The sequence below is a fragment of the Rhinatrema bivittatum genome, chromosome 3 (genome assembly GCF_901001135.1).
Source record: "Rhinatrema bivittatum chromosome 3, aRhiBiv1.1, whole genome shotgun sequence".
Lineage (NCBI taxonomy): Eukaryota > Metazoa > Chordata > Amphibia > Gymnophiona > Rhinatrematidae > Rhinatrema > Rhinatrema bivittatum.
Genome location: NC_042617.1, coordinates 453763284 through 453790583, shown reverse-complemented (window position 1 = coordinate 453790583; position 27300 = coordinate 453763284). Strand labels below are relative to the sequence as shown.

General features: G+C 41.3%; 1 protein-coding gene across 1 annotated transcript in view; it reads right to left on the bottom strand.

The window, feature by feature from the left end:
• LPIN1 (lipin 1) overlaps positions 1–27300 on the bottom strand; it is a 319784-nt gene that overhangs the window by 37881 nt on the left and 254603 nt on the right. The window contains 3 exon segments of the mRNA XM_029596877.1: positions 1246–1332; positions 5986–6134; positions 17695–17839. Of these exon segments, the coding sequence (XP_029452737.1) occupies positions 1246–1332; positions 5986–6134; positions 17695–17839 (381 nt within the window).

Sequence of the window (27300 nt, the reverse complement as noted above, 5' to 3'; positions counted from 1 at the left end):
TGACTGCTTGTGAGTCCAAGTGTGAAACAGCATTGAGCCAGCGCCAATTTGACAGTAATGGTCAAGTCAATAAGAAATAAGCAATTCTCTTGCCAGGAAGAAAGGGGAAGCTTGGGTCCCAGGGTGACTAGGGAAAGTCCAGGCAGTCTTGTTATAGACAGCACAAGTTTGGATTGTGAACTCAAGGAAGATAGGTAGGACTGGGAGGAGAAGCAGAAGTTAGTGTGTACAACTCTCAAAAAGGCATTTGATGAATACTACAGGACACAGAACAAACCTAAGTAAAGAACTGTCATGCATCAGCTGTCAGTCACTACAATTAATATTAAAAACTGTTTAAAAAAATACAAATACCATAAAACAAAACTTTCTAAAGTCACAAAATGAAAATAAACATTGTTCTTGCCTTTATCTGTCATCTGCCTATCTCTTATCACTTTCCAGCCCTAATCTGTAGCTGTCTCCCTAGTTCCAATCCTAATCCAGCTATCTCTCATCCTCTTCAAGCATTAGTCAGTAGCTTACTATCTCCCTTTTCCCCAACACTAATCTGTAATTCTCTCCCCCTTACCAGCCTTAGTCCATAGCTGTCTCCCCTCTCCTAGTCCTAATCTACAGCTGTTCAACCTCTTTCAGCCCTAGTCCATAGCTGTGTCTCATCCTCCAAGTCACAATCTGTATCTGTCCATCTCCTTTCTCCCAGCCCCAGTATGTAACTGTCTCTCCTCCTCTTCGAGCCCTAGTCTATAGCCCTGTCTCTCTCTTGCCAGCTCTGTAGCTGTCTCAACCTCCCTGCATCAGTCTCTTTCTCTTAGGCTTCTTCCTCCCAAGAGTTCAGTAAGAAAGAAAAAAGCAGTACTTATCTAAACATGCTGCACACTTGTCAGAGGCAGGAAAGCCTTGCTGCAGTTAGGTGCTGACAAAAACAGATTTCAAAATTTCCCCTTATTCCCTGGCTAACTTGTATTCAAGTTAGTTACGTGACTACAAAGCGATGGTGCTGGGGGCGTTCCCGGGGCACAGTTCTAATTGTTCGGGCAGCATTGATATTCAGTGCTACCTGGACAAAGTTAGCCAGATAAGCCTGGCCGGAGAGATACTTGGTTCTAAAGTTACCCAGATACATTTATCCGGGTATGTTCTACGGATAACTTTATGCTGGTATCTTTCCTGCTTACCGGCCCACTAACTAGCAACCTCAGATTCTCCATTCGCAGATACATTCTGGGTGTTTTGCATACTTACTGGCTGACTTTGTGGTATAATTTGGCAATTCCCTGGTGGGTCCAGTCCTTGCCTAAAGTCGGTAAAATATGTCCCAAAGTATCTGACCTGCATAAAAAAGAAAACTGTTCTTTGAAAGACACAAAAATAGATATGCACAAAATAACAAATACAGAAAAATGTAAGTAAAGTTTAAACAATACTTCTAATAACTGTAATGGTAATGATAATAGCACTGATATTGCAATGAATGCAGCATAAGATTTTTAATGTAGGAAAGCCTATAAAAATGCGCTTCATAAGTACAGTATGGAACCTGCATTTTCCTGAGTACATTCTCTCATGGAAATGATGCTATCGTAAATAATTTTTCTTGTGACCACTGCTGAGTTTTCTAGGAAAAAAAAACCCTCACAAATCTTGTGGGCTTATTACCAATATAATCTAGCTGCACTTTTGCTATCAAAGATCATCCATAAGATACAAACATCAAACTCACACTACCCAACTGAGGGATGAAAGTATTACAAATTTGCAACTTTCTAATGGGCATACTCTGAAAACAAAAAAAAAGAGCCACAAAGATGGGTCATGTGCCAACTGAGATATATGTATTCTAGCACTGAAGAATTCAACACACAGCACATGGACAGAAAAAAAATAAACTTTGCTCCACGGGCCGATTCAGCAGCACAGAGGGAAAGTTTGGCAAGCTGGAGAAAGTTGCTCCGCAGGCCTTAGTTTGGAAACTTCTGATCCAAGATGGGCCGGGCTTGCTCACCTTTGTTGGCATGAGGACTTGGGAAAAATGTTGGAAAGACAATTGACTGATTTTGATAAAAGCTTAGGCAGAAACTTAAGATGTGTGTGCAGCGCAACCCTGTTAAGATGAAATTTACTATGAGGTATTTATCTTCATTTGTTAATCACTTTACAGATAAAAATTGCCCAAAGCGATAAAACATCAATTTCACCAAACTACAATTAACACTACAATAGTCGTGATCAGAGCATCTTACCCATACCTAGTTATTAAAATCGCCAATAAGTGCAGTATTGTATTGCTACCCTACTACCAGTTGACATAAGCCAGGTCTTCAAAGATTTACGAAATTTCAACAGACCACTCTCAGCTCTCAGAAATTCTGGTAATTCATTCCGTAAACTTGGTATTGTAGCTGAAAATGATCTCTTGACAATTGCAAATGATGAAATGTCTTCCTTGCAGGCAATTGCAAAAGGTTTTCTTCGCTAATCTGAGATTTCTTTTCACCTTATACCAAAGTAAACTGCCCATCAACTGGGAGGAGGGACAAATGTCCCTAAGCACTTTGAATGCCAGAACTAGATTTTTTAACTTACAAGGCAGACAAGTTACTAGGACCTGATGTTTGCCAACCCTCAGATTGAAGTGACTGCCACAAAAAGCAACCTTCCAGGTCAAGTAGGCCAAAAGGATAAAACATTTCATCAGCTGTGTTACCTCCAGGGTGAGGTCCCATGACACTGAGGGTGGTTAAGGGAGGCTTTAAATGAATTCCCACATGAAATATACAATAAGTTTACAGAGACTGAATTGATTTCATCCCTCAAAAAGATCTAGGGGAAAAACTGAACACATTTACTGTTGCATTGTAAGTCACCATCCAAACAGTAATGGGATGTAAATCTATGGACTGAACTCCATATCGCATCTTTGTAAATCTCCTCAGTGGACCAACAATACTGCCATATCTTCAACATTATGAGCTTTGACAAGCCCCCTCTAGAGTCAAACCTGTCTGGACATAACAAAAAGAGATGCAATATGCTATCCAATTAGAAAGCATTTGTTAGGCTTGGGATCATGGAAGCCAATTTGGATCAAAAGAAACAAAAAGTAGGGTGGACCTTCTATGGGTTTTGATTTGCTCCAGATAAAAGGCAACTGTTTTTTTGGGGTTTTTTTGTAATGCAAACTGTGCAAGCTTTGTTCACCTTTATGAATGTGTATCCTGGTGAAAAATATTAGTGGGACAATTGATGGGTAAGATAGGAAAAAAGTATAGCCCCTGAAGTAGGCATGGTCTGTCTCAAAACACTGCCAGTGGCAGATTGTGCTGCATGGCTCTGTGATCTGGAGCAATTGTCTGCAGCATTTACCATCTGTTCAGTATTGCAGTCTTGAGAGTCAAGTATTTCTCCGTTTCCCAGTTTTATATTTTTTATATCGTCACTCAACCATGTTGGATACTTCCAGTTTTTAATTGCACAAAGAAAAACTCTAAAAACATAAACAATAGGACTTGGTAAATGGGTGCATATTGACTCTTGCTACTTGCTGTTTTGTTAATCTGTGCAGTTCATTAACTTCCAGAATGTTTATACCATCATATGTCAGGGATAGCCAACTCTGGTCCTAAAGAGCCACAAACAGGCCTGGTTTTCAGGATATTCATAATGAATATGCATGAGACAGATTTGTATATAATGGAAGCAATGTATATTCATTTTGGATATCCTGAAAACCAGGCCTGTTTATTACTCTTGAGGACTGGAGTTAGCCGTCCCTGCCATTATATAAACAACTAAGTTTAGAAGACATTGTGCACTAGTTTTAGTGATTTGCTATTCCACTTATTTGGCTCTCAATTGTTTTGACATTTGGTGTTAAGTGTATATTTGCCTTTAACAGTGGCTTATGGATTTTGTGACTAAGATGGAAATACAGCACCACCTTAGCAAGGAACTTGGGATGGGAAAAGAGCACTACTCAATTATGACAAAAATTATAATAAATGTGAATAAGTTACCAGAGCCTATAACTCTCAAACTCTGTGGGCTGAAGCAATTGCCACCAAAAATATGACCTTTCCACAAGAGTTTAGAGGCTTAAAATGGGCTTTCATCAATTGGGTAAGAACACTGAGGTCTCATAACACTGTAGGCAGCTAAACTGGGAGACGTCAACTGAAGCAAGTCCTACATAAATCTGACAACTAAAGATTGGACAAAGATGGGATTTCCTTCTAGATACAAATGATTAATGTCAATTGTACTGAGGTGTACCCTAATAGATTTTGAGGCCAGACTCTAAAAGATGTAGAAAGTATTCAAGCAGTTGGGTTTTTTTAATATAACAAGAGAAGGGATCTAGGATCTTGCCCTCATACCAGACAGCAAACTATTTGCAATTAAACTAATAAAATCTACTAGTAGATTACTTCATAAAAGCCAAAAGAACCTGAGAAACCTTATCAAATAATTCAAAAGAACTAATTAAAAAAAATGAAAAGCAGATCCAAGGGTGGAAAATGGGAAAGAGCATTACTACTGGCAAGTAAGATGTAAAAAAAAACATAATTAAGCAGGCTAAGAGAGAATTTGAAAAGAAGCCTGCCACAGAAGTAAAAACAAATAATAAACGTTTTCAAGTATATTCAAAGCAAAGAGCCTGTGAGAGAGTCAGATGGGCTGCCAGATGACTAAGAGGTAAAAAGAAGGCTCAGGGAAGACAAGGAAATAGCAGAAAAATTGAATACCTCTGACTTTATTAAGGAGGATGTTGGGTTCATATCCACATTGGAAACATTTTTTTTTATGATGACTTAGAACAACTAATCATCACTGTGAAACTGAAGGATATAATTTAGCAGTTTTTATATTCCAGATTGGCAGACTATAGAGAATGGATGGATTCATCCAAGAGTTCTGAAGGAACTCAAAACATGAAATTGCAGAACTGTTTCTGGTCATTTGCATCCTATCATTTAAAATAGCCCTGGTACAAGGAGACTGGAGGGTTGCCAATGTGACACCAATTTTTAAAACATGCTCTGGGGTGATTAGAGAAACTATAGACTGATGAGCCTAATGTCAGTGCTGGGCAAAACTGTAGAAGCTTTTCTTAAAAAATAAGATTACTGACCACATACACATGGTTTAATGGGAGTTTTTGCAAAGGGAAGCTTTGCCTTACCAATTTACTAGATTTTTTGAAGGTTTAAACGTGCAGATAAAGGTGAGGCAGTTGATATAATGTTTCTGGATTTTCAGAAGGCACTTCACAAAATCCCTCACGAGAGGCTCGTCAGGAAATTGGAAGGTATTGGGATTGGAAGCAGTGTCCTACAGTGGATTGGTAACTGGATAAAGGCAGGATACAGAGGGTAGGACTAAATGGTAAGTTTTTCAAAATGGAAAAAGGTCATTAATGGAGTGCCCTGGGAGTCTCTACTGAAAGGTTGTGATGGCAAAGGAACGGCGGGGCTAGGGAGCCATAGGTATATGAGAAACCCCAAGCCTGCACAGAAAGATTTTACTAAAAGATCTAGAATTCATCCATCCTGCACATACAGAGGTCATGTGATCCATTTGCTCGGTTAGGCTAATTATCAGAGAACACCATGCACTGCTGCTGGGTAAGTGAGATTCTACACTGATACTCCTCTATCAAAAACATACCCCTTGACTGCACAAGATATTTGCACTACAGCAATGAATACCTCCTGCAATGCAGTGCATTACATCTACACACAAATTAACAATAAGATAATCCCATTGCATCTCTACAGTTAATATTAAGACAGACTCATCTACCACAATATGGCACAGATTTTCTTTTGCCACTACTCTGACCATCTGGACTTACAGCATTTAATATCAATCAGCCGTTACAGTTAAAAGAAATATCTATATTGGAAGAGTTAAATCTTCCCACGATAAATAAGGCTTGAAGCAGAAAAATAGCTTATTAAAAAAATTGATCTAAAAAGTACCTACCGAGTGATGGTTCCATCGATATCAGAAATAATAATCTTATCATCCCAGTTCCATAGGTAAATGGTTCCTTCACAGCGACATGTGCCTTGGTACTGTGTTGTAACACTAAAGACAACATCATTAGGGCCATTCTTCAACTTTAGGCTTTTCTACAAAGCAATACATCAAATAATTATTAAGAAATAGTACTGCAAATATTAAATATAGACAACAGCATAAACAAACTCTAGATCCAGTGACCCAAAAAATGCTTATAAAGCCTCTAGAAAATATCCTTCTTTTTCAGTTTATTCCTGAATCACTCTTGTGCTTTCTGTCCTCCTTACTCTATCATTGGGACATATTTTACAATATTTTACATTATTTCTATAAATAACTAGTTTAAGAGGACACAAACAATTCTCAAGCCTCTAGCAATGCCATCATTTATATTTTATTTTGTCTGCAAAACCAGCATTTTCTTTATCAGTCACTTAGGGCCTCATTTTCCATGCCGCTCGTACGCGATAAGGGACCTTTCGCACGCGAAAAGTCCCTTATCGCGTGCGGTACCAGGATGGGGGCGGAGTTGGCCCCGGAAGTGGAGGAGTCAGGGCGTCACCGGGGCCGACTCTGCACCGACGCCGCGGACAGCGAAAAGGTAAGTGCCTTTTCGTGTCAGCTTTCGCTCCCAATAACTACACCTCCTATGGTGGCGCTATTGGGTGCGAAACCGGCAGCGATCGCACCGCGATGGTGCGATCGCTGCTGGCTAGCGCAGGCCCTCCCCCCGTTTCGGGCCCCTGCCCCTCATTTTCTAAAGTATTGCAGGCCTGTGATACTTTAGAAAATGAGGCCCTTAATGCTGAATAAAATAGTACCTCATTGAATTTAAAAGGCAACCACATGATTTGCCATAATAATACCATTCCATCCACATCTCATATTACAAACCTCAAAATTGTCAACTGGGAAAATTTCAAAACACCTTAAAGCTTTTCCCAATTTCTCAGCTGAAAAATGCCAATTAAAATAAATATGCATAATTTTGTAAACAATTTTCATGAAAGGCATGCTAGAAATAGCATGTAGATTCACTATTTAAAGAAAAATGTAAGATTATGACAATTTTCAAAGGCATTTAAACAAGTAAAAACCTTTTAACCTGGGTAGAATGCCAGTTTTAAAGATTGATGCCCATACCCATTATAAGCAACTATAAGTATGTGCGATGCTTCACCACACAAGTAGTTTCAGTCATATTTAGGAGACATGTCCCCCCCAGGCGTGTTTAGGGGGAAACTGGAAAACAACAAATGTAGATTATATTTTCAAAATCTATGCATGGTATTTTCCAGAGAAATTGTATTCATACAAAAAGGAGGTGAAATCTGTAGGTATTTTGTATCTATGGTACTTTTCAAAGGAAAAGAAAAATGTACACAAGTATCTTCCCTTAGAAAATTAGAGACAACTGAAGGGCATGTCACCAAAACAATGGCAGCCCTACAGCCACAACATTCAAGAACTCTGGGTTTGAGTGGCTGCTTTCTCTTTATATTCTGCAATTTTCTTACCTGGATATAGCAGAGATGATGAAAAGGAAGAACAAATTAAGGGTTTTCCCCAATGAACTCTCTAGTCCAGTAGGCCACTGTAGCAAAGTTTGTGATCTGAGGTGCTGGATTGAGGGCTTTGGGAAGTGCCACAGTTTGCTTGCAGGTGGCCTCTCGGGCAGCAATGGATGCAACTTTCAGCCCTGAGGATTGAGTACCACTCACCTGTGCCAGGATTAGTGGATGTGCATAGAGTAGACAGATGCAAGAAGGCATCTAGAGTTAAACTGCAGTTGCTCAGATGCATGGAGCAGAACTTGGATTTCCTGTTGTCCTCTGAAGCAAACAGGTTGATTATCAGCATGCCTCAATAACTTAACAGGGCATTTGCAATTTCTTGATCAAATGACCACTTGTGCAGCTGCTGCATATTCTGGATTCTCAGAAGGTAGGCAGCTTGAAAATGTGTCTTATCAGCCCACAACCAGATTTAGAGAGCTTCTTCATTGACAGTGTATGAGCCCGTGTCTCCCTGTTTGTTCACATAGAACATGATTACATGTTATCTGTCTAAATCAAGATTCTCTTGCCTGAGAGCAGGTGGGAGAAAGCCTTTCACTCATAACAGATGTCTCGTAACTCCAAAGTTTTAATTTGCAGTAGACTTTCTGCTAGGAACCATGATCTCTGGGTCCAAGAGTACCAGTATGTGCTTCACAATGTTTGGTAAAGGTGTTAATGAATAGGGTCATTTGATGTGCCAGGATTCGTATGAAGATACCTACCACCAGAACCTTCAAGTTCATCTGCCATTGGAGGGATGATAATCTCAGAAGTCACTGAGATTGGATGGGATAAAGGGTGGAGTAATTGATCCCACTGGCATGGGAGGGTCCACTGCAGGTCCCTTATGTGCAGACCAGTCATGAGAACCACATGAACCACTGTGGCTATGTGACCTAGAAGGACAAGGGGTGACCTCGCTGATGTCTGGTCCCTTTGCAGAAGGGACCTCACTAAGCCCAACAAAACTCAGTTCATTTGACAGGAAGAAACACCCTTCTACCAAGTATCCAAGCTTCTAGAAACAGAATCCTTTGAGATGGAAACAAGTTGTATTTTTAAAAAGTTTACCAGGAAACCTGGGGTCTGCAGAAGTTGAATGGTCATATAGCGGGATTTGAGTACTCCTGCTTGAGGTGGGCCCATCATCAACCAATCTGCCAGGTATGAGAATACACAAACTCCCTTCCGACGAAGCTGCATGGCTACGACTGTGAGATGTTTTGTTAAACACTCTTAGGCCTGCTGACAGGTCAAACAGAAGTACCTTGTACTGGTAGTACATTTCCTGCACTATAAACCTATGGAACTTTCAATGGAGTGGGTGAATGGGAATGTGTACATGAGTCATTTGGATCCAGAGCACATATCCAATTGCTCAGCTGGATGGAAGGAAGAATGGTCTGAAGGGAGTACATCTTGAACATTTCTCAGACCAACAATCTGTTCAGCTTCCTTAAATCCAGGATGGGCCTCAATCCTGATTTCTGGGGGATGATAAATCCTTGGCCATATTCTCAAGCAGGAACATGCTCAATCACTTTCATCTAGAAGAGAGAGGCTACTTCCAATTGTTGTTAAGCAGATTGAGAGGGATCGGAAATAAAAATCTCCTTTTGTTGGACCAGAAAAGGGGTGGGGGGGAGGGCAGCAAGAGAAGTATAAATAGTAGACCTATTCCACAATCTTCAAGGCTCATTTGTTCTTGGCAACATGAATCCACTCTGGAAGGAAGGACTAGACTCTTTCCCCCACTGGGGAAGGGGCGCCTCAAGGACATAAAAAACTAGGCCCAGACTTAGGTCATTGGGCCATCGGGTGATGTTTCTCCTTCCAATAACCTGTAATGGGTAACTACTGGAGTAAGAGGAGCTCAATGACATTGAAAAGAGCGGTAGGGTTCATCTTTGAAAAAACAGACAATTGTAGGAAAAAACATTGATGTTAGGCAGGGGCCAGCTGGTCCTCCACTGCTGCAGAAAGTGACTGCAGAATGGACTGATGTTTCTTAATCAAAGCCACCATCTAAGAACATAAGAACATAAGAAATTGCCATGCTGGGTCAGACCAAGTGTCCATCAAGCCCAGAATCATGTTTCCAACAGAGGCCAAACCAGGCCACAAGAACCTGGAAATTACCCAAACACTAAGAAGATCTCATGCTACTGATGCAATTAATAGCAGTGGCTATTAAAGAATAGCAGTGGCTATTAAAGAATCTCCATTGGCTCCCCATAAAACAAAGAATCCTCTACAAATCTCTCTCGACCATCCACAAAGCCATCTACAAAACCACACACCTAGATCTCACAATCCCATTACAGCTGCATTCATCCTCTCGTCCACGAAGATCTGCACAAAAAGGCTCTCTAAAAACACCTCCATTAAAGACATCTTCAAACAAAAGAGCACTCTCCTCAGCAGGCCCTATCCTATGGAACTCTCTCCCTGCGAACCTTAGGCTCGAACAATGCCCAATAAACTTCAAAAAAAGACTCAAGACCTGGCTTTATTCCCAAGCCTTCGTATGAAAGGATCTGTAATATCACTATCACTGCATGATCATCTCATCATATACCCAACTGCCTAATTAACTAATCTATCAAGAACTCAGATACACCACATCCCCCCTACGACTGCTGACACATTACAGGACTACCACTCAATAAGCAAACCGTTATTTATGTCAGACTCACACTCATTGTTTAAAATGTTATATCGTAATTTAATGTTTAATGTTTAATGTTATTTATATTTATATTTATATTTATCTTAACCAATCCCAGTTCATACTTCCTGTTCTCTGTAAGACACACATATGTTTTGTCATCCCAAAGTTACTTGTAAACCGAAGTGATTAGCAACATTGTTGCTAGAACTGCAGTATATAAAAAATGTTAAATAAAAATAATAATAAAATAAGTAAATTTGATTAATAGCTGTTAATGGACTTCTCCTCCAAGAACTTATCCAAACCTTTTTTGAACCCAGCTACACTAACTGCACTAACCACATCCTCTGGCAAAAAATTCCAGAGCTTTATTGTGCGTTAAGTGAAAAAGAATTTTCTCCGATTAGTCTTAAATGTGCTACTTGCTAACTTCATGGAATGCCCCCTAGTCCTTCTATTATTCGAAAGTGTAAATAACCGATTCACATCTACTCGTTCAAGACCTCTCATGATCTTAAAGACCTCTATCATATCCCTCCTCAGCCGTCTCTTCTCCAAGCTGAACAGCCCTAACCTCTTCAGCCTTTCCTCATAAGGGAGCTGTTCCATCCCCTTTATCATTTTGGTTGCCCTTCTCTGTACCTTCTCCATCACAACTATATCTTTTTTGAGATGTGGCGACCAGAATTGTACACTGTATTCCAGGTGCGGTCTCACCATGGAGCGATACAGAGGCATTATGACATTTTCCGTTTTATTAACCATTCCTTTTCTAATAATTCCTAACATTCTGTTTGCTTTTTTGACTGCTGCAGCACACTGAGCCAATGATTTTAAAGTATTATCCACTATGATGCCTAGATCTTTTTCCTGGGTGGTAGCTCCTAATATGGAACCTAACATCGTGTAACTACAGCAAGGGCTATTTTTCCCTATATGCAACACCTTGCACTTGTCCACTGTTGCGTCCATCGCTGCTCGACGCCCTCACTCCGCCCTCCTTACCACTGTGGCGACTCCCTCTGGGCCTAATGGACAGTTGCTGCCGCAGCGTCTTCTTGCCATCTTCTCTGGCGTTCCCGGAGCAGCACGATGCTGTGGATCCGCCATGTTCCTGATGCTTTCTAAAGACCTTATGTGAGATCTGTCATCCAGTTCTGGTTATGAACACAGCATACCTGTCCACTCACTATCTATAGTTTCTCTACAGCTCAGCAACCCTGGGATTGTGGCTCTAATACCTGAGGGACTTCAGCCCTGCCGGGCATAGCAGCTCACTACTGCCACCTCTGGTGGTTTTACTAACATGTCTAATAAAAGAATTATCTGTGTCTGTCTCCATACTCAAGCCTAGCCTGTGGTCCCTCTCAGGATGTCCTCCTCGGGGCGCAGTCATCTGCCATTGGCCCAAGGATTCACCTATCTACATTCCTCTACAGCTGAGTGTCCTCTCCAAGCACTCCGCTGGTAACAGATGGCTACTCCTTTCCTACCAGGAGTCTTCAGCAACAGATTCATTACTCCCTCTACAGGAACTGAGCATATCACCTTACTACTTCTCCTTCCACAAGAGCAGATTACTACAGATTGCCAATGTCGTACGGAGATTCGTAACAGCTTGCTAACTCCTTCTCCTTCAGAAGCTAGTACACAACAGATTGCTACTCCTAGCTCTAACACAGAGCTTTCCTTACAAGATTGCTAACTCCTCCCCTTCACAGGAGTTTAACCATAACAGATTGCTGGCTCCTCCCTCCAGAGGAGCTCACGCATAACAAGATTGCTAACTCCTCCCCTCTCAGGAGTCGAAGCATAAGAGATTGCTAACTCCCTAGCAGATCTCTAGCAGATTGCTAACTCCGCCTACGGAATACATCAGATTGCTACTCCTATCTGATTGCTCCTCCCATCAGCATAGCGGATTACAACATCCACATTAAATTTCATCTGCCATTTCGATGCCCAATCTTCCAGTCTTGCAAGGTCCTCCTGTAATGTATCACAATCCGCTTGTGATTTAACTACTCTGAATAATTTTGTATCATTTGCAAATTTGATAACCTCACTCGTCGTATTCCTTTCCAGATCATTTATATATATATATATTGAAAAGCACCGGTCCAAGTACAGATCCCTGAGGCACTCCATTGTTTACCCCTTTTCCACTGAGAAAATTGACCATTTAATCATACTCTCTGTTTCCTGTCTTTTATCCAGTTTGTAATCCACGAAAGGACATCGCCTCCTATCCCATGACTTTTTAGTTTTCTTAGAAGCCTTTCATGAAGGACTTTGTCAAACGCCTTCTGAAAATCCAAATACACTACATCTACCGGTTCACCTTTATCCACATGTTTATTAACCCCTTCAAAAAAGTGAAGAAGATTTGTTAGGCAAGACTTCCCTTGGGTAAATCCATGTTGACTGTGTTCCATTAAACCATGTCTTTCTATATGCTCTACGATTGTGATCTTGAGAATAGTTTCCACTTTTTTTCCCAGCACTGAATTCAGGCTCACTGGTCTATAGTTACCCGGATTGCCCTGGAGCCTTTTTTAAATATTGGGGTTACATTGGCCACCCTCCAGTCTTCAGGTACAATGGATGATTTTAATGATAGGTTACAAATTTTAATTAATAGATCAGAAATTTCATTTTTGAGTTCCTTCAGTATCTCCTGCATTTTATTTATGACAAGCTCTCCCTTGTACAGTGTATATCTGCCACATGGTCGTGTACATCTTCACAAAGTCCACTTACAACCACTTGAGCCTTTGTGCTCCTATAGAAGTGGCCGATGTTCTCCTATTGAGGCAGCCACAGTATCAAAAGTTTCATACATGGGAGTGGATAACATGCTTCTCACTCTCCCCCATATCTCGCTAAAACTCCGCCTGTCCAAGGTTTGATGATTCTGTTAAAAGGCTTCAGCATTTGCGCTCACTTGTGTAAATACTGCATTATTTAGGGATGTGAATCGTTTTTTGACGATTTAAAATATCGTCCGATATATTTTAAATCATCAAAAATCATTAGGGCCACGATACAATACCAATTCCCCCGATTTATCGTTAAAAAATCGTAAATCGGGGGAAGGGGGAGGGCAGGAACTTACTTACTTGCCCTAAACCAATGGCAGGAAAACCGGCACACTAAAACCCCCTAAAACCCACCCCCGACCCTTTAAATTAAATCCCCCACCCTCCCGAACCCCCCCCCAAATGCCTTAAATTACCTGGGGGTCCAGCGGCGGTCCGGAACGGGCTCCTGCAATTGAATTGTGTTGTCTTCAGCCGGCGCCATTTTGCAAAATGGCGGCGGCCATAGACCAACACGATTCGACTGCAGGAGGTCGTTCCGGACCCTCGCTGGACTTTTGGCAAGTCTTGTGGGGGTCAGGAGGCCCCCCCAAGCTGGCCAAAAGTCCCTGGGGGTCCAGCAGGGGTCCGGGAGCGATCTCCTGCCGCAAATCGTTTTCCGTACGGAAAATGGCGCCGGCAGGAGATCGACTGCAGGAGGTCGTTCAGCGGGGGTTCCGGACAGCCGGTTTTCCTGCCATTGGTTTAGGGCAAGTAAGTACTTCCCTCCCAAAGTTGATGAAGTATTAAGGCATTTGGGGTGGGGGATTTAATTTAAAGGGTCGGGGTGGGTTTTAGGGGGTTTTAGTGTGCCGGCTCACGATTTTAATGATTTTCACGATATTTTAAACACCCAAACGGCAACAATACGATTCCCTCCCCCTCCCAGCCGAAATCGATCGTTAAGACGATCGAGGACACGATTCACATCTCTATTATGTATAACAGATGAACTGCAATCCAAGGGCTAAAACATGGATCCCTGGAAGACCACCTTCCCAAAACACATCCAAAATCTTTAGATCCTTTCCCATATGTGTTTAAGAGATCCCAGGTGCGCTTTGCACGCTTCAATGTCGACTCCACCACTATGAAGTGGCTCAATAACTGGGCTACCTCAAAGCCTGGGGAGATCTGTATACTCTACTTCAAATCATGTTTTCAGGATACTAGAACACATGATATCTGAGCCTATTATATCTTCATTTGCAGGTCCTTAAGGAGACTGTACACCAGAATAAATGCAGAGTATACTGGAGGTTGAAGGAATTCCAGCAACCTCCAGTATACTCTGTCAATGAGAACTGCTCACCTCGCTGGCATGAGGAGTCATGCTTTTTTCATCTTTGGGCCAAATTGTTGGAACACTTTGCCACATTATATGAAAGAAATAGATTACATAAAGATGTTTTGAAAACATCTCAAGATTATCTCTGGAAGCATTTGTTGAATTATCAGAAATGCTTATTAATTATGACATTGTTTATTAGATTTGCTTATATTATTTCATGTTTTATGTTTATGATTATGTTTTAACTATTTTACTTTACTTCGCTTATAATTATTTCTGCTTTAGGCAAATGAATAGATAAATAAAACAAACCTGAAGAGGTCCATTCTCAGGTCCTGCTCTTTCTTAACACTGATGGACAGTGTCTTCTCTAATTTATACAAAAGAAGCAAGTAGCCAAGATCTTCTGGAGGATGTGCATGTTTAGCCAAGTCTGGTAGGGGGTCTGAAAAGGCACCACCATTGGCTAAGGGACCCTTTGCACTGGAGTTGGAAGAGAGACATCCTCTTCTGAAAAACAGATTCACCCACACGCTGAGGTAGATTTCACCCAACAGGTTCACCCACACGCTGAGGTAGATCTTAAAAAAGTACGCGCATGCATACTTTTGTTCGCGCAATCGGCGCAAACAAAAGTACGCCGGATTTTATAAGATACGCATGTAGCCGCGCGTATCTTATAAAATCCGGGGTCGGCGCACGCAAGGCTGCGCAAAATCGGCAGCCTGCACGCGCCAAGCCGCGTAGCTTGCCTCCGTTCCCTTTCCTTCCGCATCCCCCCACCTTCCCCTCCCTGCCCCTATCTAAACCACCCCGCAGCCCTACCTAAATCCCCCCTCCTATCTTTGTTGTGCAAGTTACGCCTGCTTGAGGCAGGCGTAACTTGTGTGCGCCGCCTCTGCATCCCCCAGCACAGGCAGCAGTGCTGGGACCGCCCTCCTGGCCCGCCCCCGAACGTCGCCACACCCCCGGACCCGCCCCGAACCCGGACACGCCCCCGGCCTGCCGACATGCCCTGGACAAGCCCCCTCCCGCCCCTTTTATGAAGCCCTGGGACTTACGCGCATCCTGGGGCTTTGCGCGCGCCGGTGGCCTATGCAAAATAGGCGTGCCGACGCGCGAGTGCCCTGCGCGCATAAATCCGGCAGGATTTACGCGCGCAGGGCTTTTAAAATCTACCTCTAAGACAGTTGATGTCAGCAGCACAGACTTATAGTTCGGAATCATGGGGGCTGCAACTATAGAAGTGGCAAGCTCTGATGCACTTTTTATCAGTTGCACTGATGCCTCTCACTGGCACCAGGTCTGATTGCTAGAGCTAAACCAACTTCTGCACAATAGTTTTTCCTTCCATAGAAGAGGGACCCTTCTGCTTACATGCTGAGATGCTCTGTGTCGATGAAATCAACAGAGCTGACTGTGCCCTGGAATGCATGCACCACATTAATAAGACAGAATATGCCCTTGTTGGCACCAAGTAGAATAAATAGCTTCATGCAATGTCATGAATTAACATCTCAAAGTTCAGGTTTTATAGGCAATATGATACACACTGGTATGAGTCATTGCTTTTGCTTTTTGTTATCAATTTTTTAGCCTTGCTATTGAATATTAGCCACATTTTTCTGTATGGGAGATCCCTTAGATCTGTGGGCTTAGAGGGAGGTACTTGGAAAATTTCTTTGAATTTGGAGTTTATTTTATTTATTTATTTATTTAACTTCTTTTACTATACCGACACTCAAGACCAGGTCTTATCGTACCAGTTTACATTAGAACATGGGGAAACCAATTAACGTATAAGTAGAAATGAGAAGTTACATTAAAACAGGGAGAGTAAAAACATGGATGTCGGAAGATAGGACAGAATTAAACTATAACAGAAATGGGAGATCGAGTAATCAAGCAATAAGTTAACAAAATTACAAACTATAAATTAACACAAAACAATAAATTAGTAATGTAATGTGCATTCTGTTGCTTTATCTTTCAAATTATAAAACGAAAAATAGACAATATCCACATATGAACATACTTTCCTTTGAATATTACCATGTTTGCAAACTACTATAGGTTTATACCTGATTCTTGTGCGACTACAATTTCTACGGCTGACAATAAATCTGAAAATACAACCTATGGGTGAATTTTCAAACCTTTATGTGCGTAGAAACTAGCATATCCACACATAAGTAGCCTCTACTCACGTATTCCTTATTTTCAGTTTTGTGCATACATATATGTGTGTAAAAAAGGCAATCTAGGGGCGTTTCAGGGCAGGACCAACACTTGCATGCATAAGCTATTTTAAAAGACATGAGCGTGCATTTGCCAACCTACTCGCGTATTTTCACATCTGCTAATTGTCCGGCAGGATATTAAATGTGTTTATTGTGTAATACTGAGTGTGTGGGAGGTCCGGGTGAATTGAGGGGGATTAAAGACTGAAGAATCAGGAAGATCTTGATGACCAGGAGAAGGACTGGTCGAACTGGTGGACTAAGTGTAAAACTGGTTAATTTCATTTTCACACGCATGCTTTAAAATTGATAGACTTGCACATGTAAATCGGGACTTACAAAAGTCCTACTTTATTTTCATGCGTAAAATATATGTATAATATTAAAACACATAGAAAAAGTATATGCATTCAATGCATGCATGTGAGCCTACATACGTGTGTATGTTGTGGGGTAGAGAAAAGCATATTTATAAAACGCACGTATATCATATGTGTGGGTTATAAAATACTTGTGTATATATCTGCTTACAGCCAAAGAGGCGCATATACACCGCAGCATACAGTTGTTTGCAAGTTACCCTCTATGCTTATTTTCCAATCCTGGCTAAAACACCCCCTAGGAATTATCTCTTCCAATGTGGCTAAAAGTGCATGCAGTGTCAAACAAGATACGCACAGTGTTAGCTATTTGTGGGGAGAGGAGCAGAATTTCTAAACTGGCATTCTACCCAGCTAAATAGGTTTATGCCCAGGTAAATATTTTTGAAAACTGCCTTGATAGTGGTGACACTATCAACAGAGCATGAAGGCTGGTCTAAAACCCAGATTAAAGGAGGGTTTATTCAAGGTTTTAATACTGCTTGGGGCTCAATCTTTTCAAAATCTAACATACGATTACATTTATTTACCGAGATGACAAATACATTTTTGCTGACATTTTTTCAAAGCCCCAAATGAGGATGAATGGACTTTACTGGTGTCTCGAAAAACATTGTGTCCAATAGACAAAACTCAGCAGAACAAATATAAAAAAAACCCCAAAAACTCACAAGCTGGTCAGAAGTGAGTCGCAGAGTCTTTTTGTACGCGATTCCAGATGATGACGAAAGATGGTTTTGGTTTGATTGCAGTGAACCTATGTTCTGTTTTGTTGCCCTTGGGTCTTCATCACTTGACGAAGATTCATCTTTTATTCTGGAATATCACAAACGAATAATGTGATCACTCAGTAAAAGCATTTGGCTATCCATTAAAAATGCATTAGCACTGATTCAGTTTATTGATATTCCACTTTCAAGTAACCTCTCTTGGGAGACTATTTACAGCATGGCTTGCAACATACCAATGAATTATCATTGCTGGATTTTCATTCATGCACATCTCCATCATTCATTTGTTTCTTTCAGTCATTCATTTCTTCATATGGTAGTCATTATGATTCCAATGAACTGCACAAGCTTAAATTAACATAACATATCCCACAAAATATAAACTGTCAATAAGTACTAGAACATATAATTCAAAAGTGATATAAGGAAAATGTCTCCCAACCAAAGAACTTCTCACCTAAAATAAAACTTTTTTAAGAATGTAAACTGAATTTTAATTCATCTATTCCAATTGCTTGTGCCGTACACTTATTGCTGAAGGTTTTTCCTATCAAATACCTACAGTACCTGAATGTAAACCGATGTGATATCTCAGATCGAATGTCGGTATATAAATAAATAAAATTAATAACATTATCTACAGTATGGTATTTCATTTGTCATTATCCTAAAAAAAAAAATAATTCAGGAAGCATTTGCATAGCAAACAGCATTTTAATGGTAAACCAATATAACATACAAAACAGTAGCTCTTTAAGTATAGGGCGAAAGACAGTACAAGAAACGAGCTAGGCTTCATATAAAACAAGCTGATAATATTTGTTTGCCATCTGTGCTGAGCAGTGTAAAGTTTCTGCAAACCCTGTCTCTTGGTGTCATGGGGATATTAGGACTGATGGGTTTTTTAAAAACAGAGCCAGGATGACTAATGCTGCAAGCCCTAAACTAAGTTGTTGTCCCAATGGTTCATTATTATAAAACCTTGCTTTCTACCTAAATGCTTTCTGGCATTTTTCTAAAGAAAATTATAATACAAAAAAGTATATGTAGTATAGTAAGAGTAATTTAAACAAGTATCTAGTTCAACAATAAATACCTATACCATTTTCTACAGATCCACTAAATTGTCATTTGGTATAATTTATGGAGAGGGCAATTTTCAAAAGCCATTTCTTATCTAAATGGCTATTTGCTAGAGATGTGAATCGGAACCAGAATCGGTTCAGATTTCAGTTCCGATTCACATCTCTACTATTTACCAGGGAGAAAGGACTTTTTGAAAACTGCTCAAACTGGGGCAGATTTTTAAAGTTACGTGTGCAGGGTACATTTCTGCGCGCTACCCGGCGCACAAATGTACACCCAATTTTATGACATGCAAGCGCTGCCATACGCATGTTATAAAATCCAGGGTCGGCGCGCACAACGGGGTGCACACATGTGCACCTTGCGCGCGCCGAGCCCAAGGGGAGCCCCAATGGCTTGCCCGTTCTCTCCAAGCCCACTCCGAAATCGGAGCGGCCTTGAAGGGAACTTTTTTTTCGGGCCCCTCCCCCATCTTCCCCTCCCTTCCCCTATCTAACCCACCCCCCAGCCTTACCTAAATCCCCCCCCCCCCCTACCTTTGTTCCAAAAGTTACGCCTGCCTGAGGCAGGTGTAACTTGTGCGCGCTGGCCAGCTGCCGGCACGCCATGCCCCGGCACAGGCCACTGTGTCGGAGCACTCAGCCCCGCCCCCAGACCACCCATTTTGGAAAGCCCCAGGACATATGCGCGTCCTGGGGCTTGCGTGCGCTGCCGAGCCTATGCAAAATAGGCTCGGCACACGCAGGGGTAGGTTTTCGGGGATTACGCACATATCTTACACGCATAACCCTTTGAAAATCTTCCCCACTGTATGCAGGTAAAGTTGCTTACCTGTAACAGGTGTTCTCCGTAGACTGCCACATAAGTGGATAAATTGGTTATTTTCTCTCTCAGACAATAGAAGGACTAGAGAACACTCCATGAAGTTAGCAAATAGTTCATTTAAAACAAATCGGAAAAAAATCTTTTTCACTCAACACATAATTAAACTCTGGAATTCATTGCCAGAGGATGTGGTTACAGCAGTTAGTGTAACTGGGTTTAAAAAAGGTTTGGCTAAGTTCCTAGTGCCTGCTGCTATTTATCCGGCTAAATCGGAATTTAGTCAGATAAGTGCTGCTACTTATCCTAAGTTCGAATTTGTCTGTCTAAGCAGCAGCAAAGTTGCCACTTAGCTGAATAAATCAGAATTTAGCTGGATAAGAGCGCACAAATTTTCAAGAGATACGCGAGTAGATTTTACATGCTTAGACTCATTTACCCCTCCCCCCCCCCGGTAAGTCGGCTTTAACACATGCAAGCTGAGGGAGTTTCTAACATGCACGTGGCAATTAAATAACCAGTTATACGAATTAGTCTACCAATTCGCCCAGTCCATCTGAAACTCATGAAGACCATCTTGGATCTTCAGCCTGAAGACCCCCATTTCAACCAGACCCCTCGCCCTATCATATTTTTCACTTATAAAATGTTAACGATCACTTACTCCAGATACTGAGTAGGAGTAAATATATGCAAGGATGGTGCCAAATTTACATGCATAAATTGCTTATAAAACAACTTAATTGCATAAATGTTGGCCCCCTCCCTGGCTTTTTTTTTTTTTTTTTTTTTTACACGCACAAATTTACTCGAGGACCCTGATTTATGTATGTATGTTGAGGTTTCTAAAACAGCATTTACTCATGTCTATGCTTATTTTACATGCGTAAGAGCAATTATTTACACAAGCAACTTTTGAAAATTCACCTTTTAAGGTTTTTCTGAGCATGCAAGGACCTTCCTGCACAGTCGCCCACCACACAAGTCTCCTCATTCTGAGCAGCAAGCTAAGCTTCAACTCTAAAATGGGGAAAAGAAGGAATTGTGTGGCTAATTTATCCTGCTGACTGAGAACATCTGTTACAGGCAAGCAACTTAGTTTTCTCTGTGGACAAGCAAGGACTCTCAGGCTGAGGGTCGGATACGATTAGTTTTGATCAACTGCAATCTGTATTTTGCCCAAGGACAGAGGGCAGACTTATAGGAATTAAGCAGATTTTGAAGAACTGCCTGTCCAAAGCTGCTGTCATGATATGAAGAATTTGCTAGGAAGTAATAAGCAGCAAAGCTATGGCTGGGAAGGTCATGTAGCAGCCTTGCAAATATCTTTTATGGAAGCAGAGCAAAGGTAAGCTAAAGAAGATGTGGATCCCATAGGCCATGCCAGATGGGCTTTCACCTTACTTTGAAAGTGCAGTCCTGTTTGTAGCAATAAGTGATACAGTCAGTGATCCGAGTTGAAAAAATATTCTTTGTAACTGAAAAACCCTGCTTGGTTGGTTTAAAAGAAAGGAATGGCTGTAAGGACGTTGTGGGATTTTTGTCCTTTTTCCCAGAGAAGAATAAAGCTCTTCTACATTCCAAAGTATGAAGGGTCTGCTCATCCTTATGGGTGTGTGGTCTTGAAAAGAGTGTTGACAACATGATGGATTGGTTTAAATGAAGTTGAGAAACCACTTTCAGGAGAATAGAGCATTTTTAAAAGTGTAGAGTTTAAGTAAAATTCCAACCTGGGTTCATCAACTTACAGCACCCATGAATGAAGACTCCTGTATCCTGCTTGTCTTCAAAAAATGTATTTATTTAGGCATTTTTATATACCAAACATATCATATACACTTCACGTCGGTTTACATAAAAGTTGGACAAGTCATTAATACTTTATCCCAAAAACTGATAATAAAATAAAATTAAAATTAAATTAAAATTGGAACATAATTAAATTAAAACCCCATAACGGCCTACAGATTTATATCTCCTAATAAATTACTTAACTATAAACTACAAAATTATAAAATACAATTTAAAATTTAATAAACCATACATAATGGTACTATCATATAAAAGCAAAAATTAAAAAATATTAAGTATTTTTGTCTAAATCTACGAATTCCTAGGGGGAGTCACTGAAAGTGTTAATCTGTCTTAATGAAAACCTGCTCAAACAGCCATGTTTTTACCTGTTTCTTAAATGCCTGTATGCTAATGTCTAATCGTATATTGGATGGGAGAGAATTCCAGAGTTTTGGCCCGGCCAATGAAAGTGCCCTTTCCCGGACTGCGTTTAGGTGTGCTAATTTCAGTGATGGAACTGTGAGTAGTGCCTTGCCTGAGGATCTCAGATTATGAGCGGGAGTGTGAATATGGAGAGATGCATTTAACCATTTTGTATTGTCACTATAAATGGTTTTATGAATAAGAGTCAAACATTTATACTGGATTCTGACCTATATAGGGAGCCAATGTAACTCCTTCAAAATGGGAGAAATATGATCAAACTTCTTGACATTTGTCAACAGGCGCGTGGCCGCATTCTGCAGCAACTGCAGAGGGCAAATAGATGATGCCGGAAGGCCCAAAAGAAGGGCATTGCAATAATCCAACTTAGTCAAAAGCAAGGCTTGGAGAACTGTAAGAAAATCATTATGATGTAATAAAGGTTTCAGTTTCTTTAAAATCTGCAATTTATAAAAGCCATCTTTTACTATGGATTTTATATAGGCCTTTAAATTAAGTTTGCTATCGAATATAACACCAAGTTCCCTAGCTTCCTGCTTGATGTTGGAAAAGGACAGGCTTGAACTGATGTTTAATGCAATTCTTTTGGTCATTTTATTGCAGATGTAAAGTATCTCGGTTTTTGAGTCATTTAGGGATAGTGACATGTGAGTAAGAAGTTTAATAGAGTTGGAATAGATTTCCCAGAGTTTCAGTGTGTTATTTAGCGAATCTGTAATTGGTAGGAGGATCTGAACATCATCGGCGAATATATAGTGAACTAATCCTAAACCGGCTAGAAGCCTATATAGTGGGGCCACATAAATATTAAACAAGGTAGGAGAAATGGAAGATCCCTGAGGTACTCCTGATGTTAGCATAATCTTTCCTGATTCTACTGTGCCTATTTTTACCCTAAAAGATCTGTTGGATAGGTAAGATTTAAACCAAGCAAGAGTGGTATTTTGAAAGCCAATTTCTTTAAGTCTACAGATCATGGATTTGTGGTTAATGGTATCAAAAGCCACAGAAATATCTAATAAAATTAGAAGATAAGAGTTGCTATTGTCAAGGCCTCTCAGTATGGTATCTGAGAGAGATGTTAAAAGGGTTTCAGTATTATGTAATTTCAGAAACCCATATTGGGAAAGAAAGAGCAAGCTTTCGGGGATTCCCCAGACAATCACTAGCTGCCCTTCTCTTACTTGGACGATGGCCTTTGATCTTCATGAACGATGACTAGGGCACCTCTAGGTTAAAGCACTCTTAAGCTTTAACCCGTATCCTCTATTGTATTTCTTAATTATTTCCACCTTTACTTCCTTCCAGCTATATAAGCTTCCAAGTTCTTTACCCTTGTTGAATGTAACTTGCCTTATTCATTTCTTTTGTTTAATTTTCTTTAGTTATGCTACAGTTATACCCTTGTTAAATGTAAACCGATCCGATATGGTTATTACTATGAAGGCCGGTATAAAAAAAGTGTTAAATAAATAAATAAATAAATAAATGATTCTCTACATAGTCCATTAGTTGCTTGTTAACAACTTTTTCTAAACGTTTTGACAGAAATTAGCCAAATTGTCAGGGTCTAAGTTGGTTTTTTTTTTATTAAGGGTTTCACCTCTGCGCATTTAAGAGTGTCGGGAAAATGATCTTCTTCCAGGGACACATTGATAATATCAGCTAAAGGCCGGGCTAATATGTCGGGTACTGACTGTAATAGTTTAATAGCTAAGGAATACTGAGGATGAGCTGCTGGGTTCATAATTTTTAAAAAGTTAGCGGTTTCCAGGGAAGAAACAGTATCAAAAGATGACAAACTATTGGACAGATTCTGAGGAAGAGAAATAGCCTGTTTGGTAGTAGACGCTAGCTTATTGAGAATAGAGAGAATCTTGTCCGAAAAATAATTTGCAAATTTAGTCATTTTTTCTTGTAGATTGTCGACTGGTATTGAGGAACTTTTGGCCTTAGTACGATCTGAGACATAAGAAAATAGTATTTTGGGGTTGAATTGAAATTTATGGATTTTTTCTGCATAAAAATCACGTTTGGCTGTATTTATGGCAGTTCGGTATTTGTGAACAGCTATCCTATATTGAGTTAAGGTGGTGGAGTTATGAGATTTGTTAGTTGTTAGTTAATATAGTAGTGCTTTACTTTTTGAAAGGTATCACATAGTATCTTTTGAGGAAAAAGCTGCCTTCACATCTTCCCAAGAAATATTTGCACACATCTTGCTTGGGGGGCGTGTTGGGGCGACGCAGCATTCGGGGGCGTGGCCGAGGCCTCCGAAGCAGCCCCCAGGCCGGGGAATGGCGTGCCGGCAGCCAGCCGGTGCACGCAAGTTACGCCTGCCTTGGGCAGGCGTAACTTTTTCGACAAAGGTAGGGGGGGGGATTTAGTTAGGGAAGGGGGGTGGGTTAGATAGGGGAAGAGAGGAGAAGCTGGGGGGGGGGGGCCGGAAAAAAGTTCCCTTCAAGGCTGCTCCGATTTCAGAGCGGCCTTGAAGGGAACGGGGAAAGCCATTGGGGTTCCCCTCGGGCTCGTCGCGTGCAAGATGCACATGTGTGCACCCCCTTGCGCGTGCCGACCCTGGATTTTATAACATGCGCGCAGCAGCGCGTGCATGTTATAAAATCTGGCGTAGATTTGTTCACGCCGGGTTGTGCGAACAAATCTACGCCCGCGCGTATGTTTTAAGATCTGCCCCACATTTTTTACTTGCAGTAGGGGGAGGCGATTTTGAGGTACGTTTTGGAATTATACAGACACTTGAAAATTCAAAAGCATGCGTGTATTTTTAGTCAAAAAAACTACCCCTACAAAAAAAGCAAGTTTGCTTACCGTAAATAGTGCTTTCCATAGATAGCAGACTGACTGAATTAGCTATGCTCTCTTTGACATCCCCCTAGCAGCCCAACGTGGAAACTGTCTCAACATATACAGAGCTGAGTTCTGTGCGTCTGTGCAGCTGATCCCACGTGATTACCCAATTCCCTTCAGTTAATATAAAGCATTCACATGCAACGAACAGAGAAGAAATACCAGGTAGAGATAGAATGAGTAAAATGCTGTTTAGGGAAGAGGGCGGGGATGTATGGCAAATTCATCCTGCTATCTATGGAACACACTATTTACGGTAAGCAAACTTGCTTTTTTCCTGGTCGATAAGCAGGCTGAAGTAGCCATGCTCTCTGGGAGTCCCCAGCTAAAGGTTCTTAGAGCACACCTTTCACACAGAGTCCAAGTGGTGATTCGAGGTTGAGAGGATTGGTGTGCGAAAGAGCCCATCCAGAGTGGTAGACAGCCTACGTTTGAGTAATGAAATGCAGTACTGCATTCGCTGCATCATCCTTAGCTTGTTGACGGAGGCAGTAGTGAGCTGTGAAGGTATGCAGAGACAACCAAGTAGCTGCCTTACATATGTCTAGAATTGGAACCTCTTTACAGTGAGCTATGGAGGTTGTAATGGCTCTGAGTTGATGAGCCTTGTCTCCATCCGGAAGTCATTCTTAGTGTGATGAATAACAGAAGCTGATACACTGGAATAGCCAATTCGCCAATGTACATTTAGAGACTGGTAAGCCTAGTCCATTCGGGTTGAACGAGACAAACAGTTGTGAACTACGTTGTGGGTATTGGGTTCTCTGAACGTAATATGTTAAAGCTCTTTTACAGTCTAAGGTACGAAGAATCTTTTCTCTCTCTGTGGCATATGGTTTCAGGAAAAAAGTCGGTAATGTGATTGTCCGATTTAAGTGAAAGGCTGAGATCACTTTAGGAAAGAAAGATGGACTGGTTCATGGACAGCCTTTATCACTGTAGAACTGCAAGTAAAGGGAGTAGTGAACTAAAGTCTGCAGTTCACTGATTCATCTCACTGACGTGATGGCCACTAGGAACAAGACTTTCCACATAAGGTATTTCATTGTGGCAGAAAAGATCGGTTCAAATGCCGGATGCATGAGCCTCTCTATCACCAAGTTAATGTCCCAGGGAAGCGCTGGTTTGGTAACTGGGGGTCGAAGTCTATTAGTAACCCTCATGAAGTGAGATACTAAGGGATGCATCGAGATGGACTTCCCATGTGTAGATTGATGATATGTTGCGATGGCAGTGAGGTGTACTCTAATAGATGACACTGCCAGTTCAGAGGAATACAGCAGATGGAGATATTGAAGAATTTGTCTGGAGAACTTGCAAGCGGACCTATTGATGATGTGGTGCACCAACTGGAATATCTATACCATTTGCCCACATAACTCCTCCTCGTAGATGGCTTCCTAGCAGAAATGAGGATATCTTGAATAGTCGTTGGAAGGACCATGTGATCTAAGGCCTGCCTTTCAATTTCCAAGCAATCAGATGTAGCGAGGAATAGAGGGGATGTAGAATCATGCCCCTCCTGTAACAGAAGGTCTTCTCGGTTTCCCAAGTGAACTGGTGGCTGAACTGCTAACTGCTTGAGGTAGGCATACCACGGTTCTCTTGGCCACACTGGTGCAATGAGGATGAGATCTGATTTGTCTGTGATGCATTTCTGAATCATTAGACCCAGCAGGGGTATCAGTGGGTACGTGTAGAATAGGTTTCCCGTCCAAGACAGTAGAAACACATTTTGGGCAGCCCAGCACATGGTGGGGTAGAGGGAGAAAAACCACAGAAGCTTTGTGTTGACTTCTGTTGTGAATAGGTCCATGCAGGATGTTCTCCACTCCTGAACAGATTGTCCGTTACCTCCTAGTTCAACGCCCACTCATGGGGGTGAAATATCCTGCTGAGCCTGTCGGCTGAGTCGACTGTTCTTTATTCCCAGAAGATATGTCATTTGCAACTGGATGGAGTGGCTTAGGGCCCATTCCAGGATCAGCACTGCTTGCTTGCAAAGTGTCCTGGAACTAGAACCTCCTTGCTTGTTTATATAAAATATGGCCACTTGGTTGTCCATGTAAACTATTACTTGTTTCCCTGCAAGGATACATACAAAGGTGTAGAGTGTGTTTCTTATAGCTCTCAGTTCTAGCAGGTTTATCTCATGGTGCTTTTCCTGTGTTGACAAATTCCCTGGGTTTTTAGGTGTAACACGTGTGCTCCCCAGTCATGCATGGATGCATAGTAGTCTGATGCTCTGGGTTTCAAAATGGTGCTCCCATTTCCAGAACTCGGGGGGAGAGCCACCATGCTATGTCCGAGATCATGGAGTGAGTCATTAGAACTCGACAAGACATTGGGTGGCTGTGCTGAGACCACTGAGCCTCGTGCTCTTACTGTAGCTGCCACATATGAAGGCAGGTGTGCGGTACAACATATAGAGCTGCCACCATATGACCTAGCACTGTGAAGATTTGACGTGCTGAGGCCTCTGAGTGACTTCTTACTGCAGATGCCAGTTCGCGAAAGGTTTGGATCAGCTAC